Source organism: Thamnophis elegans, chromosome 4 (assembly GCF_009769535.1).
Source record: "Thamnophis elegans isolate rThaEle1 chromosome 4, rThaEle1.pri, whole genome shotgun sequence".
Taxonomy (NCBI): domain Eukaryota; kingdom Metazoa; phylum Chordata; class Lepidosauria; order Squamata; family Colubridae; genus Thamnophis; species Thamnophis elegans.
Genome location: NC_045544.1, coordinates 112,875,871 through 112,894,955, shown reverse-complemented (window position 1 = coordinate 112,894,955; position 19,085 = coordinate 112,875,871). Strand labels below are relative to the sequence as shown.

The window sequence follows — 19,085 nt, the reverse complement described above, 5'->3', positions numbered from 1 at the left end:
GATAAGATTCTAACCTAGGACTTGAGCTTTTACATAGATCCCTTCTCGTATCAGATGGCTCTTAATATAGAGGGAAGAAGGAACAGGAAAAAGAGTCGCTCTTGAGCCAACAGTCTGATAAGAGTGGCTTGAGTTTGGGCCAAGAAAATAACTTGATAAAACATTTTAGATACGCTTCCCCCTAAACCACACACAGATAAAGGGAGGAAGGTGGAAACACATTCAGATATGCAAGATTATGTCATTGAAGCTGTTTCAATTAAAAAATAGTTCCAATCCTTGTGTAGTATTGATGTCTTTGACTGGTCTTCCTCATTCAGCTGCGTTTCTGTGCCTCCCCTCACCTTGCAGTTCAAACTATGGATTATTGCTCTACATTCTTTTTCCAATCTTGGTGCACTGCAATAACATAGTACAGTGTTTCTCATCCTTGGCAACTTTAAATATAGGTTTGGCAACATCCCAGTCAGCATACTTGTTCAGCTCCCTACAAGTGCAAAATCATAATTCTCACATCCCATTTCCAGGTTTGGTGACCAAAATTACAAGGAGTTTCCATGTAATGTATGCACAGCCAAATCTCTTCTTTGTTACTAAATGGAAATACAGAACCAACAGACTACTTACTATCTCCCATTTCTATGGGATGGATACCTAGTTGTTAGCTCTTGGCTGGGTATTACTGGGTTGCAAATTGGTTCTATTCTAACCAGTGGTGGGTTTCAAAATTTTTTAGAACCTCTTCTGTAGGTGTGGCCTGCTTTGTGGGAGTGGCTTGCCGGCCATGTGACTGGGTGGGAGTGGCTTGCCAGCCATGTGACTGGGTGGGAGTGGCTTGGCAGTCATGTGACTGTGTGGGCATGGCCAACTTGTAAAATGTGGTGAAACTCACTTAACAATGCTCTTGCTTAGCAACCAAAATGTTGGCTCAGAAACTCTGGCATTTGAAGCATGTAAGTCTTAAAGCTATCAAGCTACAAGACCCTTGCACCCCTAACCCTTTAGAAAAAAACCCCAGAGGTGTTCAAACCTGACAGCTTTAAGACTTGTGGACTTCAACTCGCAGAATTCCTCCTCTCACTCTTCATCTTGATGATGTGCGGACGGGCAGGGGGAGGGAGCTGGAACTGGTTCTAAACGGCAATTTGTGGAACCTCTTCTATAGAAGAGGTTAGAACTGGCAGGAACCCACCCCTGACTCTAACCCAATATTTTCCAAGTTTGGCCACTTTAAGAAGTGTGGAGGTCAAATCCAGCTGACTGAGGAATTGCAGGTATTGGAAGTTCACATGTTAAAGTTGTCAAGCCTGAGAAATTCCACAGTAATAGTACAAGCACAGGTCTATCTTGCAAGGTTGTTGTAACCTGACCCCCTAACCTAGTGGTAGTCAATCTGATCCCTACTGCCCACTAGTGGGCGTTCCAGCTTTCATGGTGAGCAGTAGGGGTTTGCTGTAACTCTGATTTATAAATTTTACAAAGTAAAGTTACTTCCCTACTTTATAAATCACCATTACTGTGGAACGGTGGGCGGTAGGTATAAAAAGGTTGGCTACCCCTGCCCTAACCCCATCCCCATCAACTCTCCTAATACACAGTATTTAAAATCAAGGTTGTGTTTTGCATACATACTTTCAAAAACATTTTGCATTTTTAGAAAAGGCTTCACACATACACCCACACAAAATATCACTTGAGTCTGACATAGCGCAAACTCTACCTGACTCTGTTGTTACATCCTCTAACCCAGTGGTCTCCAACCTTGGCAACTTTAAAACCTGTGGACTTCAACTACTAGAGTTCCTCAGCCAGCTTTGCTGAGGAACTCTGGGAGTTGAAGTCCACAGGTCTTAAAGTTGCCAAGGTTGGAGACCACTGCTCTAACCCTCACAGCTTCAACCTTAAACTGTCTGCCATAGACCTCCCACCCCATTCCTAAGAGGTTCCCTACCATCCCTGTCCTACCCTCCCCATTTATTTGTATTCATGTCTTTCGTTCATGTCCATGTTTATATTAATACCTGCTATCTTGGACATGTTTGACAAACAAACAAACAAATAAATAAATCTTAACTATGTTGGGTGGGGACTTCTAGACAGGAGTCTCCAACTTTGGCAACTTTAAGGGGTTGAGGAATTCTGAGAGTTGAAGTCCCAAAGTTGCCAAGGTTGGAGACCCCCGCTCTAGAACAACTTTTCTGATACCAACCCGACCATTTCCTACCCAGGCAAATAAGCAAAGCCGCTTTCCCCCCTCCTCTCCTCTTATCTCTCTCTCTCTCTCTCTCTCTCTTTTCTGCTATTGGCTCTTCCTTGGTTAGGCCCGCCCCGGAAGCTGGCGTTTGAAAATGCAAGCAAGGTTTCCTGAGAGCCCCAGGGGAGGTTGGGGTGGAGGGGGATGTTTCTCTTACATTGCACAAGCTGGAAGGTGGGAGAAAAGGGCTTGGACAGACCTGGGTGAGTGTTGGGAGCGGGATTTCCCCCCCACCCGCAAGAAAAAACCCGAAAGAGGCTGAGAAGCAGATCGGAAGGACACGAAGCTGCCTCTCCTTCTCATCCCCCGTAGCCCCCAGCTCACACAAGGGACCAGTTTTCCTCCCTCTGCGCGTTTATAATAGCGGAAAGGGGACCTTTGCGATACCTGGTGACTAATGGGTTTTGTAGTCTCTCTCTATGAATACGCCCTCCCTCGGGCTTCATTGAACACCTGTAGAGAGAGAAATTGCAGGGAAAGCTTAGCTGGAAATCTGCAAGGAGATTATCAGGATGTCGATCACAAGCCGGTCTTATTAGAGGGATGGGTTGGAAGACGAGAAAGGGACGGGGTGGGGCGGGGGGGGGGGAAGCAAGCCAAGTGAAGCCTAAGTCCAGGCAGGTGGCAGGGAGCAAAATCTGCAGCTCAGCAAGGAAGGTAGGAAGTTTGCAATATAATTCTTAGCTGGAGGCTTTCCCCCTTTTAAAGCTTTGAGTGATTCTGGGTTGGTGGCTTAGCTTTCGCTAGTTCGATGGCTGCAATATTTTTGTAGATAAAATTGACCCAGCTTCCATGATGTGTGGGGTTACAGCCAGCCAGGCTAAATTATTATAAAGTATGCCTTGAGATTGTTCAGACAGCAGCTGAAACAAGCTGCAGGGTGTGTGCCCTCTGTGTGTGTGTGCGCATGAGGAGGGGAGATGTGGAGAGAGAAATGAAGCATTTGAATCATGTTATGCATATTCTTCGACAGTACCATTAATTGCATATTTATTTCCAGGTTCCATTTAACGTTGATCTTAGTCATTAAAACCTCACATGGTTTAGCTTGAAATAATTCCTTTCCCCATATGAAGTTTTGTGGATTCCGACCTTGGCCTCAGAATCTCTGCTTTCCCACCCACCTCAAAAACCTTGCTACTTTGCATGAGCATTGGGCTTTGACAGATGAGGCAGTTCAGGAGGTTTTTGTTTTTTTTAACTATTGCTTTGTTTGCTTCTGCTGCAAGGAATTTATCATCATCTGCTCATTTTTCAAACTACATCCGTCCTTGTATTATTCTAATGTTACTAGTTACCTTTTTTTTTTCCAAAAATGATACCACACAAATATTTGCAGGTGGGATTATTGTAGCATTAAATATTAGTAAATTAAAAATGCAAGTGATTATTGTTCTGCAGATGTTGCCACAATGATAACTAAATTTCTGATATCTAAATTTTTGATACATAAATGTTAATGTTAAAGGTAATATTTGAATTTACTTCTACTTCAGTGCATTTTAGAGAATATTAGAGATATGTATATTTGTTCAGTAATCTTTCTTGTTGTCTTGCAAAGCAAGTGAAAACCCTTATTCCCTTATTGGAGAGAAAAAGGAGGTATAATTAACAAAACAGTTAATTATTTCCAAAATAATAGACATACACACTTTAATGTATGCACAGTTTATATGTAATTAAACCAAAATGGACTGTAAAGAAATTCTTGTGTAAAGAAGTGAGATGCTGCTTACATGCTGTTATACAAAGAATTAAGCCCCCAGTAGTTAAGTATTGCTTAATAGTTCTGCTTTGCACAAAACATACAAGTGATAGTATTGTTTGTCCTTCCACTTATATTCAGATATTGAGGGTGATCTCTAGTGATAGCCTACACACAAAGCCTCTTGCACAGATTGGGACACCCATTTTTGGAGGACTTCACTTCTCACAGTTTACCATGTTTTTTGTACTGATAAGGAAGCATGTAATATGCTTGTATATGCAGTAATTTGAGGCTTCTGTTTCTTAAAACAGCAGTCACAAACTGGTGGTCCATGGACTGCTGGTGGTCCGTGAGAACATTTGGGTGGTCTGCAGAAAAATTATTTGCATTTTTTATATTGCACTAAATCAGGGGTCCTCAAACTACGGCCCCTGGGCCAGATATGTGCAATGAACACTTGTGTTGCTGCAGTGAGTCTCCCCCTTCTGGGTCTTTTTGCAGGGGTTGGAGGAGGGAGAACTTCTGACTTGGGGTCTGCTTCAGCCTCCTGGTGTGGGGATTTGGGTGAAGGGTGGAGGGAAGTGCTGATGGTGGCAAAGAGCTGGAGGGCCTTGTTGCAGTGGGACTGCATCATGGCCTGGAACTGGCTGATCATCTCAGCCAGTTGAGCCTCCAGGCGCCAGTACCTGGCCTTGAAGTCCTGCAGATCTTCCCTCTGCTTGGAAAGCCTATGCTCTTAGTCCTCAGTAAAGTCCTTCTGCTGAGCCTCCTTCTTGGTCGGATCCAATTTGAACTGAGCCAGCTGTTTTGCCAACTCTTTCTTATGGTGGCTGCTTAGCTCCAACAACTGCTTCCTTTTGGGGCCCTAAGGAGCCTGGGCAGGCAGGCGAGAAGTGGCTGGGAGGAGAGGGGCAAGTAGAGGTGCCCCTTGACATGAGTGATATCAAGTTGGCCATGCCCACTCAGTCACATGACCACCTAGCCACACCTACCTAGCCGATCATTAGTGGCCCACGGGATTCAAATTATGAATTTAGTGGTCCCTGAGGTCCGAAAGGTTGGGGACCCCTATCTTAAAATTAATTGGGAACTAGTCCTAGATCTAACCTGTTTGGGAATACATCCCGTTTAATTAAAGATTTGGTGGGTGCATTTGTACACCATAATAAGCTTGGGCGGAATTAATCTCTTAGATTTTTTGTAGTTTACCATAGTGAGCAAACCCTGCTGTTAGGTTAATTTATGATATACAGGTAGTCATTGACTTATAACCAGTTAGTGACTGTTTACATTTACAATGACACTGAAAAAAGTGACTTATGACCACTTCTCGTTCTCGCATTTATGACTGTTGCACTTTCCTTATGGTCATGTGATCAAAATTATTGCCATATATTTATGATGTTCCACTGCTCCAGGGCTATCTGATCACCATTTGAACCTTCCCAGGTGTCTTCTGACAAGCAAAGTCAATGGGGGAAGCCGGGTTCATGTAACAAATGCAGAGATTCACTTAACAACTGTGGCAGAAAAGGTCAATGACTGTAGTTTCACTAGAAGAAGCTGGAAAAATTCAAATTTCAATACGGTAATATTACTGTTATACATAAATTCCTTGTCTGTTATTTATCTGTTTTATCATAAAAAGCAACATACAAAACAGAAAAACAACAAAAAACTGTAAAAGAAACAGAGGAAAGAATAAGGATTTTGAAATAACCTAACTAAGATATATATGTATAGCTGGACATTTTGACAACTTCTGTTAATTGGTATAATTTGTTGATTATGCAACTTTCAGAAGAGAAAACCATATTTTGTGTTGTTACATGCTACATACACTATATTGCCAAAAGTATTCGCTCACCCATCCACATAATCAGAATCAGTTGTGAGCGAATACTTTTGGCAATATAGTGTATTTTGTGCCTTTCATACTGTAGTTTTATCATGGTAAGATCCGTTATAGGAGATTTTGCTCTATTTTGTTTTATAAAAGAGCCACTTCAAGGATGGAAGGACATGGATATACCGTAAGTAATTATATGGATAACAGTAGGAGAAAGAGAAAACAGCTAGAGTGTGAAACCATAAGGGATTATAAACCTTCATTTATCTCAAGTGATAATCTATTACTTTTTTTTTTTTGCTTTTAGAACAACCAAATTAATTTTATTGGTTCTATATTGAAATTCTATAAGAATTCCTGCTCTACTTTATTTCCACCTTACAAAAAGACCAAGTTTTAATGAATTCATATTTTTCCCCTTACATTGGAAAAACTTACGTCATAGCATTTATTATACAGAGGTGGAAAGAAATATTTAGGCCATTAAGTCCAACAGCATTGAAAATCAGGGTTGATATCAAAAGAAAGCATAAAAGACTTTCCTATTTGCATTAATTTGTGGAATTGGATATCATTTTTGTAGGGTCAGTCTAGCCATAAGATATTTTCACAGACTAAATTACAGAAACTTCCTCTTCTGTCCTCTTGACTCAACTGCGTGCAACTGTGTGAACTATGTGTAACTAGTTTCCAACCAAAGGCCTCAATAAATTTAATATATACATTCAAGTAATTCAGTCCTGATGTTCCTCTAGCACTGTGACGGTGAACCTATGGCACATGTGCCAGAGATGGCACATAGAGCCCTCTCTCTGGGCACATGCACAATTGCCCACCGCACTTCTGGGTTTCGTTGCATGCATGCATGAAGTCCAGCTGGCCAGCACACATGGATGTGATGGAACCCGGAAGAGAGCTGCTGGCTGCGCGCACATGCACAGCTGTTCTCTTCTGGTTTTGGTGGTCCAGCACAAGTACACACTCCAGTGTCGGTGCTTGGTGCCAAAAAGCCACCACTGCTCTAGCATGTGCTAATGGGGCTACTAAACAGAATTGGATATTTTATGTTTTTTATGCCCGTTCAGCTTGTTTGCTTTATCTTGAAAGGATTCATTCCTACCACTGGAAAAGAAAACTTCAAACTTCTAGCAAGACGAAGCTCCAGCTAACATGGAAAGGAAACTTCTGTGTGCTGTAACCAAAAGAGTAGATGAAACAGTGGATATCTGCTTCTTGGGTAATGCGAAATGCCATTGTATGTATTCTAAATTTCATTGTGTTCAGCTAGGACTCCTTCCTTCAGAGAAGAGAAAGGATGATGTATGCTTTCAGAATCCAACCCTTCGGTCGCGAAATGGAAATGGGTAGAGAAAATAATTTTCCCAAAATTTCTTGAATGTTATTTGATCTTTTAAAAGCAGACTACCGAGGCCACCCACATGGTCTAAATTTACAACCTCCACTTAATTTCTTTTGGAACTTATTTTATTTAAGGTCTTTGGGATATGAAAAAGGGAGGAAAGGTGAAAGGCCTGATTGTATTGAAAAGAAGGAGAAGAAAAAACCCAGATAATGCAGCATAGGTTTATTTTTGAAATGCATTTGGGCTCAATAAATATATTTTCTTATGCACCTGGGGATTCTTTCACCTTCACAATTGCATAAGTCTTTATCTTAGAATGTTTGATAACATTTTTTTATTTTTTATTTTAGGCTTATAAGCAGTCATGATTTTTCATAATGACTAGAGGCAACAGAATGTTGAGAAGCATATAATTATTTTGTACTCGGATAAAGTTCAGTATATGGAAGAGATAGAAAAATTATGCTCAGAATTTTGGATTCTTAATCTGATGTGTGCATGAGATAGCTAAATGCCTTCTGAAATCTGAAAGGTGATTCTTCCACTTCATTCCGTTTACACATACATATAGAAAATAATTTTGAAGTTGCATATTTTCTAATTTGGGGAACAAATTGTTTTTTTTTTTTAAATTACTTCAACAGGCCAGGAGCATTTAATCAGAATCAGCGAGGAGAGACACGCACCAGAAGATTCAAAACCAATGGAATTATATGGCAAGTCAGCCTATAAAGGAGAAGATTGTGGTTTCCAGAACTGGGAGTGGTCAAAGACCTTAGCAAGCCAAGAAAGAGCAAAAAACACCCCAGGGGAGAAAGCAAATAATGGCATTCCCTGCAGAGAAGGGAGCCCAGCTCCTTGTGGAACTAGTGTCCAGTTGAGAATTGACACTGGTAAGGACTATGGGTATATCTTATGAGCTTTGCTCATTTTTGTCCCTCTTAACACTAAGCCACGTCTTATTTTCATCATGGATTGTTGAATAAGCTGCTGTGTACTTCTGTATTATGGAATTTCTGGGCTGCTTCAGTTGCAACTGGCTTCACGCAGCATAATTCCATTTCGGTAAACGGATTATAAAATACAGTAACCGAATATAACCATAGTAATTCTAATTGCGTTATGCCCAGAAACAGCATTCCTAGAAAACAGATCAAGAATTTTTTGGGTGGGGAATCTCATTTCTCAAGTCAGTCTTAAGTCATTTCTTGGCTGGCTTAGTCTTAATAGCTTTGTTAAATTGCAAGAGGACTGGTGCTGGGCTAATCATAGTGGGAATGTTAGTCCATAGTAGTGGGGCAGCAGGAGAAAAGGCTTAGCTTTGTGCTTGATGGTTGCTTGCTTTGGAGTAGAGATTCCAAGAGAATCTTCCCATCTAGGTTTGACTGGTAACTGCTGGGAGTAGCTTGTCCCAAAACTATCCAGGCTGCAGGCCGTATAGAACTTCCAAGATGCCCATTAATACTATGAATTACATCCAATGATCTGGATTTACTCTCAGACAAAATGAAAAAAAAAAGTATATCACAGCATAAAGATCACCAGCATGGACATAAAAGTTATTGTCTGCACCTAATTAGTGCACAAGTTGCTAAAATGGTACAAATCAACATAGTGAAATTCAGTGAGATCCCTAGTTTGTGGCATTTTGGTGAAGTTGCCAAACCTGGGGTGCAAAACTTCAGACCACAACAAATGATAGCAGAGTTAGAAGTCTGTTTGCTTCCATGTTGACTCATCTGGATGTTTGAAGCACCAAATTTGTAACCTTAATTTTTGATGCTTTTAGGAGAGTTAACCAAGCACAGTAGCTCACATGGTTGGAATCAGTGATGGGTTCTGGGCGGTATGGCCCGATACGGGTGTACCAGTGGTAGCTGGGAGCAGTGGCCACCATACCAGAATGGTGGCTCATTCGGCCCACCTGCCCGCCCATGTTTCTTACTGCTTTTTGATGCAAACGGGCCAATTGTTCATGCGCGCACATCGTGTGGCACCTGTGCAACTTCTGCCGAGCAGCTGAGTATCGCTAGGTGGTGGTGTGTGCATGCGTACACAGTGCACGTACCCGACAAGGACGCCCGGCCCCATTGCAGCATACCAGTTGCAACGGGATCCGGAACCCTCTACTGGTTGGAATGTTGGGTTGACAATTTGTAAGCCCACATTTGAGACCCAAATGCTGCTGTGTGATGGGGTGAGCTCACATGATTCGCTTCAGCTCCTGTCAACCTAGCAGTGCGAAAGTGTGCAAACACGAGTAAATACCGTATTTTTCAGAGTATATAGCGCACCAAGAAGCAAATTTTTTTAAAAAGGTTTTGCACTCTACAGACCTCCCAAAAATGGCCCGTTTTTTTGCAGAAATGGGTCCGTTTTTGTCAAAAAAAAGGGGGCATGGATAGCCTTTAGAAGGCTTATAGAGTGCTCCTCTATAAGGGGGGGGCAAAAATGAGAAAAAACAGTTTGGGGCCTGTTTTTTTGCTCATTTTTGCCCTCCCCAGCCCCCAGGAGCATTCGGGAAGCCTCCTAAGGACTATGCACAGCCATTTTTGCAAATGGAGCGAGGTTTAGGGTGGCCAAAAATGCTGTATTCAGTGTATAAGGTGCACCCATATTTTCACCCTCCTTTTTTGTATTCCGAAAAATATGGTAAGTACTACTTCGGTGGGCTCATTAATGGGGCTATGAAAGGCTCCCCCAGCTGAGTGTCCCCCCCAGGAAATAGTGATGTCACTGGCTAATCCTTTCAACCCAGAAGCACCTCAGCACTTCCGACATGACAATGACGAGGAGAGCTGCTTGAACCCAACAAAATTTAATTTGATCAGTGGAAAGGATGATTAGATATTAGCCTTTTGTAACACAAAATAAGTCAATTGACCCAGTTAGCTAATACTCAATAAAATTCATCCTCAAACCAGTTATGCATAGAATTAAAGCTAACTTGACCAGAGAGTTGTGGCCATGTGTAAATCAAGACATTGATTTGATTAAATAACTATTTGCAATATAGAAAGAAAAACAACTAAAAAAACATTGTTTATTCCAAATCTGGCAACCCAGAGATATGTCTCTCCAACACTAATTGGCTATTGTCAGCCCTTTGAGATAGTTCTGTTAGGAAGCAGTGCTATGCTTACTAATTCTACTATAAGATCACATTAACAGAATCTTGAAAGACTAAAAGTACCTTTTCCTTTCTTCACTTTTACTCTTCCAAAAACTAGAGAAGATCCCTTCTGAGATGCTTTCACCACACCTCATTCAGACACAAATTTTATCAGACTGCTGTACTATCTAGGTTACACTCTTCTTCCTGCTCCCAAGCTCATTCCCATTATAGCTATAGTGGTGAAACTTCCCCTACTGCTGCTTTCTTGTCAAAAGGGATGGGGTTAGTCATACAATAAAGCTTACCAGTATTTGACTGACACAAGGACTCATAAGATACCAGGTATTTCATGAAAAAGTCGGGTGGAGAGTATTTTCCTAAAATAGCAGTTGTTGACCCAATTAAAGCAGCAATCTGCTGCCAAAATCACTGCTAATGAGATGTAGAGTACTGAGGTTCTAGCTGATTATTAAGCATGTTGCAGAGAAGAACCATTAAGATTATATTTGTCGCTGTAAATCAAAATCCTAATGGAAAGAGAGATAAGCCCTGTAGCAGATTACCTAGGAAGGACCTAGGGGACTAGTTAACTGTTGGGGGGCCTAAGAAACTAACTAGATATGTAACGCAATGTCTGGAGGTCCTACTTAGAAATTTTGTTGGATTTCTCTTTTTATTCCAGTGGATAATGGATGGAAGAGTGAGAGTGATGGGAAACCATCAGAAAGAGTCAAATCTGAGGAACTGAAAGAAAATTTTTGGAATCAGAGTAGACCAATGGGAGAAGATGGAGGTTTTGTGGAGAAAAGAGGTGATAAATCTATTACTTCTCAAGGCAGAAATTTCAATGAAAGCTCAGTTCAGCCTAGCAGCCAAACAGATAAAAGATGTAACAATTGTCTGACTATTCACCAGTTCATCCATGCAGAGGGAAAGTCAAGTAAAAACTTCAAATTTGGGAAGAGTGTGAATTGGAACCAAAACCTTGCTGATGGTCAAGCGTTTCTGGAAGACAAGAAACTCTACAAATGTTTGGAGTGTGGAAAGGGCTTCAGTCACAGCTCAAGCGTCTCTTCGCATCAGAGGATTCACAGAGGGGAGAAGCCCTATAAATGCCTGGAGTGTGGGAAGGGCTTCAATTCGAGCACAAGCCTTTCTTCGCATCAAAGGACACACACAGGGGAGAGGCCATTCAGCTGCTTGGACTGTGGCCTGAGTTTCCGTGACCATTCAGGCCTTATTAAACACAAGCGGATTCACACTGGAGAAAAACCCTACCGTTGCCCGGACTGTGGCTTGAGCGTTAGCACTCAGTCGAGCTTAGTTAGACATCAGAGAATCCATACAGGAGAGAAACCATATCGGTGCACGGAATGCGGGAAATACTTCGGTCAGAGCACAGACCTTGCTTCACACAAAAGAACCCACACCGGTGAGAAACCCTATAAATGCTTAGAGTGTGGAAAAAGCTTCAGCCGAAGCACGAGCCTGACTTTGCACCGGAGAATCCACACCGGGGAGAGACCGTACAGCTGCTTAGACTGCAACAAGAGCTTCTCTGACCAGTCAAGCTTCATTAAGCACGAGAGAAGCCACACAGGGGAGAAGCCGTACAAATGCCTGGAGTGTGGGAAGAACTTCAGTCGGAGCACAAGCCTTTCTTCACATCAAAGGACACACACTGGAGAGAGGCCTTTCAGCTGCTTGGATTGTGGCCTCAGCTTCCGGGACCATTCAAGCCTGGTGAAACACAAGCGGATTCACACCGGGGAAAAGACGTACAGCTGCTCAGACTGTGGCCTCAGTTTTACCACTCAGTCCAGCCTGGTTAGGCATCATAGAATCCACACAGGAGAGAAACCATATCCATGCTCAGAGTGCGGGAAGTACTTTGGCCAGAGCACAGATCTTGTTTCACATAGAAGGATTCACACGGGGGAGAAGCCCTATAAATGCTTGGAGTGTGGGAAGAGCTTCAGTCGAAACACAAGCCTAACTTTGCATCAGAGGATTCACACCAGGGAAAGACAATAAAGATTTCAGTAGGAAAAGCGGGGAGGGGGGGGAACCTATGCAGAAAAGAAGTCGTGTTTATATGCACAGAAAGATCTTCAGAGAACAAGCATTACTTCGAAATATTTAAATTGGACTTTTCACCAACCTGTGTAGACTTAATTGTATTTTTGAAGGTAGCCATATGAAAAAGTTATTATGTTGATACTTGTTCTCTTAAGAAGTCTCTGCTGTGGTCGTTGCAAATATAGATTAGAAATAGATTGGCAATTCTAACGTATTGTTTAAATTGAAAAGTATGCATAATTAAATTTTACATCGCTTGCAAAGAATGTTTTTTTTCTAACAAAAGTTAAAGTATATATCTGCAAGAAAATTTTGAACACTTTCAGAGAAACCATCTAAATTTAATAAAATAATTGTGTGGAGTGAAATTAACCATGCTGTTTCCCCTGGCAGTGCCAGTTACAGCTTTTACAAAAGAACGAAATTAGTCTGATAGCCTACAGAATGGGAGAAAAAGCATCCAGGTGTGTTTGCAAGCAAAAGGGAAAGTTTTAATACATTAAAGCTTTAAAGGTCTGTAATTGATTACTACGAATTTTTAATACATTCCTGGAGATAAGCTACATAACGGGACTTAACCTCCGAGTAGGTTTGCATAGAATTGTGCTGTAAGCCAGTAAAAGATCAAAGTAGAAATGCAGATCACTGAAATCGGGCTTAATATTTCTGATCAAGGTCTGTCCTAAGTTGAGGCAAGGGCAGAAGGGTAAAAGAAACACTGGCAATTAAGAGAAGGATAAGCAATGCCTGCAAGGAAAATGCAAAAGGGGGCTTCTAAGATAGGAGTGATCTTGAAGGAAAAAGTTGGTACTTTTAAATTGCATACTACACACTCATTTAGCTCAGTAAATACAGATAGTCCTTGCTCAGCAATCACAGTCGAGACCAGCAACTCAGTCATTAAATGAAGTGGTCACTAAGTGAGATGACTGCTTATGACCTTACATCGGTTTTCCTTTGCTTTACAGACCTGTGAAGTTCATAAATTTGAGGACTGGTCCCAAAGTTACTTTTTCATCACTGTCATTTGCTAAACAGTTGCTAAATGAGGACTATCTCTGATGTCAAAATACGCAATAGCTGTAAAGGAAAAGTCATAAATTTCATAAAAGATACAAAGTGCAGGCATTTAGCAGACTTAAGGGTTAGATTCCTGGTTGAAAAGTGTTGCTGAAATTGTGTGGCTTCTTAAGATGTGGTAGAACTGTTGGAAAATTGATAGTGTTCCTTTTGAGATTGTTTCATTCTGGATTAGTTTATTTAATGTAATTTAAATCATTGTTTTAAAAAATTGAATCACCAAGAGATTAAAACCCCGCTGTTACACTTTAATTTACATCTCTTTCTTAACATTGTTTTTGTATATTTTTTAAAGTTGTGAAACTGATCACTAAAACAATTTAATTGACAACTGTTTTATTATGTCTAAATAATATACTTTATGTAATGTTTTAAAGTATCTTGATGTGTATTGATTTAGGAAAATAGTACAGCTAGGAATTATATACTAGGAACAGCACTTGGTCACCTTTTTTGTTCTGTTTTGCTTGGTCCAGCTTGACTACTACAGGAGCAACTACATCAGTAGCAAACTGATTTTGGTCTAAGCTTAATGCTTAGTCTAGAACTTTCAAGACATAACGAGATTGCACAAAATCACGTTCATGGAATAAAAAATTGGAAAAAATATGGGGACACTGCAGGGACAAATTTGCCTGAATTGTTAAACTACTCTGGCTGGTTAACATGAACAAGTAGGCAGCTTCCTTATTCCTGTCTATCTTAGGTCTTTAACCATGATTAGCTTCTTTATACTGTAGGCAGGCAACCAACTCTAGCAATGAAATTTCTTTCCCAATTCTGTCCAACCTAGGGAGTCAGCTATCCAACTAGTTAAGCCAACCCAGAGGTGTTTCATCTCCTGGCACATGATGTTCTGTGGAACCATTATTTCATTGCAATTAAAAATGAGGTAGGAAATTCCATGAAGAAGATCTATTAATGCCACACCTAACTATACCTAACCCAACTACTTCTGTTCATTAAAAAAAAAACCACATACACCTAAGTATGCCAAATGCTTGAGATGTGCTATAAAACAATGTGTCTTTTAACTCATTCCATGCTGGCATTCTTGAAGTTTAGGGCAGAAAGATTTAAGATCACTCAACCGTAGTGATTTAACTAGAGTAATAAAAAGGAACATCCTCTAGTAGAAACACTAGATAGACCAAAACGTACCATTATTAACCATTGTTGAAAGATGCTTTCTAGTTTGCAAGCTTCCCCATTACAATATCTTCCTGCTCTGGAGCTGCTTTTCACAAATAACCTTAGAGACTGTTCTTTGCACTTTCAGGTTGTCTAAAATTTCCACTGCTATTAACACTCATTGTACCTTTCATTGAATTGCAACTGAGCTGGAGCTGCTATATGTTAAACTATGTTTATAGCAGACAGTTATATCACCAGTTATACTTACTGGTCTGCCCAACACTTGAGAACTGGCCACATTTATCTGATGATCCACCAAAGTTTCTGTTCAAATACACTATTAATCTTGATAGCTATTGTGAAAGTCCCTTGGTTGAAATATACGCAGATCTATCTGCTTTAAGAGGAATCATATGAAGCTTTGGGGTGCCAGTTCCCTATTTGGATGACCTTTGTATCTATACCAGTACAATTGCATTTTGAGACACTCCTTTTGCCCAATAATACAAGTTGACTTGTGTACTAATCAAGAAATTTCTAGCTTGAAAAATGCCAGAGGGAGGAAAGTGTTACTCGTCATCTCAGTTGTAGAGACAGATATGATCATCCCTCACTTTTGAGCACAGTGTTAAATTACAATGAAGTAGAATTTAGTTCGGTATCAGTAAGAACTTTCTAACAGGGAAAACTGTTCAACAAGAAACTTCTTCAAATAATAGACTCTCAAGAAGTACCTCTGGCCAGACATCTCAGCTCCACATGAATAGTCCGGTCTGGCTATTGGGTTAATAGTTTTACCAGTAGCCTGGTTTAATTTAAAAGTCCACTTTCTATGCCTCCTTACACATCCTCACCAGTTGGGATTACTGTGTTTTCCCCAAACTAAGACAGGGTCTTATTTTTTTTTGACACCAGAATTAAGCGCTTGGTCTTATTTTCAGGGAGGTCTTATTATTTTTGAGGTGCAGGAGGTGAGCGTGGTCCTTTCATGGCTGCTGCTGTGTTGCAATATTTTCAGGAAGGGTTTATTTTGGGGGGGGGGAGCTTATTTTAGCACATGCACTCAAAAGTCCAATTGGGCTTATTATCTGGGGAAGTTATTTTCAGAGAAACAGTGTATGAGTCAATAGTCTTCTGGAAAAGTAGGAGGAAGAATCATTTTTATGTAGGCCTACTTACCTACCCACCCTCCCTCCCTTCCAAAAAGGAACAAAAAATACAGAAACCAGCATCTACCAGGCCATATCCTTTTATTATAAAATATATTTCATATTGCTGTTGTAAAAATTACATTTCACATTTTTTGTTTACAATAAAAAATAATACTTGGAAGACGATCAAAAGAAAAGCTCCAATTAGATAGAAATTCATGATACAACAGATTTCCCCCTCCCCTTAGGCTTGATAGCATATCACCATCGAAAGAGCAGCGGTTTGCAGATTACAAGAACTATCCAACCACTCCTACCTTCATTCCTTTTATTTCCCCCCCAAAAATCTTTCATGCTTAAGAAATTCAAAAAGCCAGGCTCACCAATCTCAAGCTCAGAAAACCAACTGAGTAACGGCTTTAAAGTGATCTTAACAACCAAGGTTTTAACAGGCTTATTCTTGATCTTCTAAGGAGGCTAGTTCTGGGGCTTCCTCTTCAGTTTGTGTTCCCCTATGTCAGATGTCTGCAAACTTGGCAACTTTTAAGACTTGTGGACTTCAACTCCCAGAATTCTCCAGCCAGCTCTTTTGGGAGTTGAAGTCCACAAGTCTTAAAAGTTGTCAAGTTTGCAGACCTCTGCTCTATGTAAAAGCAGAGTGATAAAACCCAAATAGTTTCCTAGTTCTCTACCCTGCACTGGAGTTAATGTGTGCATTCAGTTTTAGGGGAGAATCCTATTTGCCTAGAATTACATCTTGATCCCAGAGGATGAGCTGGCAAACTGTCTCCACATGTCTAACAAGGCATGGCACTCACGCACATCTGCACTCAGTACACACATATATATATATATACACACCGTTGTGCAATCATATAGCCCTTTTATTTGGAAATCAATTCCACTTCTCCTATTTGAAAGCAAAGACATTTTTTTTTAAAAAAATTGGACACATGAAATTACCGTAATTTGATTTTCTAAAAAATCAAAATCTAAACCTCATCGAGGTGTTTTGGTTTCCATCACCCCCAGTCTCCATGCTGATTAGTAATTATGGGAGCTGGAGTCCGACCCAGCAGATAAACACCTGGTTAGTGGTGTTTCCAGTATGCTGATTTTGCTACATAACATTGGTGGCTTTTGTTTGAAACAACAAAATCAAGGGTTCACAGTGCATAGCATGAATAGAAAACAGGCCCTTGTTACTGCTAATAAAATGGTTATATATGTGTGTACAAGTCACAATTTTCTCCCTTCCCCTCAAAAAAAAAAAGGTTACACAGCCCCCAGTGGTATTTGCAGATCTTCTAGTTAATTTTTGAAAAATGATATAAGATTTAAGATATAAGATTTAGAAATCAATCCTGTAATCCAGTGGTTTACTGGCTGGAGAATTCTGGGAGTTGAAGTCCACAAGTCTTAAAGTTGCCAAGTTTGGGAACCACTGCTGTAATCCAGCATTTTTCAACCTCAGCATCTTTAGGCTATGTAGACTCCAACTCCCAGCATGCTTAAAGTCCTCACATCTTAAAGTTGAGAAACCCTGTTGTAATCCAAAGTAACTAAAATCAAAATGGAAGAATTAAAAGATTGTACCACTCGTTCATCCAGACAAGAGGCCCATGGAATGATTACTAGATTAAAGCTAAAATCCTCTGGCATCAGAAATACACTAATGTTCTTTATTCAGTAATAAAAACAAACCTTTAGGGACCTTATTTTGGGAAGCCGTCGGGTTCTGATGCATCCTATTGACCCAGGAAGTGAGTTATGCTCCTAGGATTGTGACAGGGAGTGTGTCCATTCACTACCCACAGGTTTTGTGCAAATCCAACAGAAAAACTAGCCTTGTTTCAAGTAATCAGAAAGACTGGGCTGAACAAAAATGGGGAAAAGGAGACAGCCTAATTCAGGGGTCTCCAATCTTGGCAACTTTAAGCCTGGAGGACTTCAACTCCCCCCAAAAAACCCTGGTCTAAATAACCCAAAACTTTTTTTTTCTTTTGCTATTTTCAAAGCCAGGAGAAAAGTCTCAGTTGCATTTGTGAAATGGCAAGCATTTTTCAAAAATGTTCAGAAAAGAATAAAAAGTAGTGGCTTGGGTACAGATAGGGATCTCTTTCATTCTCTCTCTGGCCTATATTGCAAGAAAGAGCAAAGGTTGGGAAACAGACAATCCTGTGAGCAGAAGAGGCAGAAATGAACAGAGCACCTCAGTTTCTTCAACTCACAATGTGGACTGGTGACATATGAAGGCTGCCTTTGCAAAATGGCTGCCCCCCCCCAAAAACAGATTCTTCCTATGAAGGGGGAAACAGGATAGTCTCCACTGCAAATACAACAGTTTTACAACACCATTATTTAGGAAGCAATATTTCCTAAAATTGCTTCCTTCCAACTTTCCCTCCCTGTGGGGAGGTTATACTTGGGGTGAAGGAAGGACGAGAATTATATTCCAAAGTTTCTTGGTTAAAAAAAATCACTGACATACATTGTCCAGTCTAATTGTACCGCATAGCTCACAAAATAAAAAGAGAAGGGGGAAAAACATGTCCTATTTCAAAAATACTGGTAAGAAATATATTCCCATGGAAGGCTAGCTTTTCTTTTCACTCTCCAAAATTAAGTGCTATAAATTTGAGGGTTGGGGGAATGAGGCATTTGAAAAGGGCTGGCTTTTTGTTCAAAAGAGAGGACAGCATTGACAGTTATGCTCCTAACCTCACCAGCAAATGGCACATATTCTTTGACACCATAGTAACACTTCGATTCCAAGAATCTGTCATGGCATAACACGGATATCCTATATTCCAGAACACTATTTCTCAACCTTAACCACTTTAAGATTTCAATTACTAGAATTCCCTAGCCACCAATGCTGGTCAGGGAATTCTGGGAGTTGGGAAGTTCACACATCTTATAGCCAAGGATGAGAAAACATTGTTCCAGCGTGTCTTCAGTGTTTTGCTGCTTATTCTTTTATAGGGCCTTTTCTCCACACAACTTTTTAATCACATTCTAACAACAGCTACTCCCCACCCACCCCCGCCAAAAAAAAAACCACTGCTTTTTGTAAGCATAAGACCCAGACTTTTGCCACTGAAGAAACTGATCTTTAAATCTCAATCTGAAGATACTCATTGACTACTCTCTCCTGATTCAACACGGAACTGAGAGATTCCCCTCCTAAATCAGAAAAGAAACAATTTTACTCTGATACAAGGATCCATCCATACCAGGATGGCTAAAGTAGAAGCAGCAGTTTAAAATGTTGGGATTTTAAAGAAACTTTAATGTTACTTTGGGGGACTGAATTTTAATCAAGCCTTGTTCTCAATACTCAATTTTCAGC

At 40.5% G+C, this 19,085-nt stretch overlaps 1 protein-coding gene across 3 annotated transcripts; it reads left to right on the top strand.

Annotated features, from left to right (window-relative positions):
* Nucleotides 1-2,346: 2,346 nt before the first annotated feature.
* LOC116508360 (zinc finger protein 501-like) lies at nt 2,347-13,700 on the top strand. Of its 3 annotated transcripts, XM_032216944.1 has the most exons (5): nt 2,347-2,457; nt 5,381-5,550; nt 6,919-7,048; nt 7,819-8,067; nt 10,972-13,700. In XM_032216944.1, the coding sequence occupies exons 3-5, from the start codon at nt 6,982-6,984 to the stop codon at nt 12,321-12,323; spliced, it is 1,668 nt and encodes a 555-aa protein (XP_032072835.1). In that variant the 5' UTR covers nt 2,347-2,457; nt 5,381-5,550; nt 6,919-6,981; the 3' UTR covers nt 12,324-13,700. The 3 variants fall into 3 exon arrangements, with proteins under 3 accessions (XP_032072835.1, XP_032072836.1, XP_032072837.1); XM_032216946.1 differs by lacking the exons at nt 2,347-2,457; nt 5,381-5,550 and adding an exon at nt 7,525-7,706 and having other exon boundaries at nt 6,974-7,048; XM_032216945.1 differs by lacking the exon at nt 2,347-2,457 and having other exon boundaries at nt 4,905-7,048.
* Nucleotides 13,701-19,085: the final 5,385 nt, after the last annotated feature.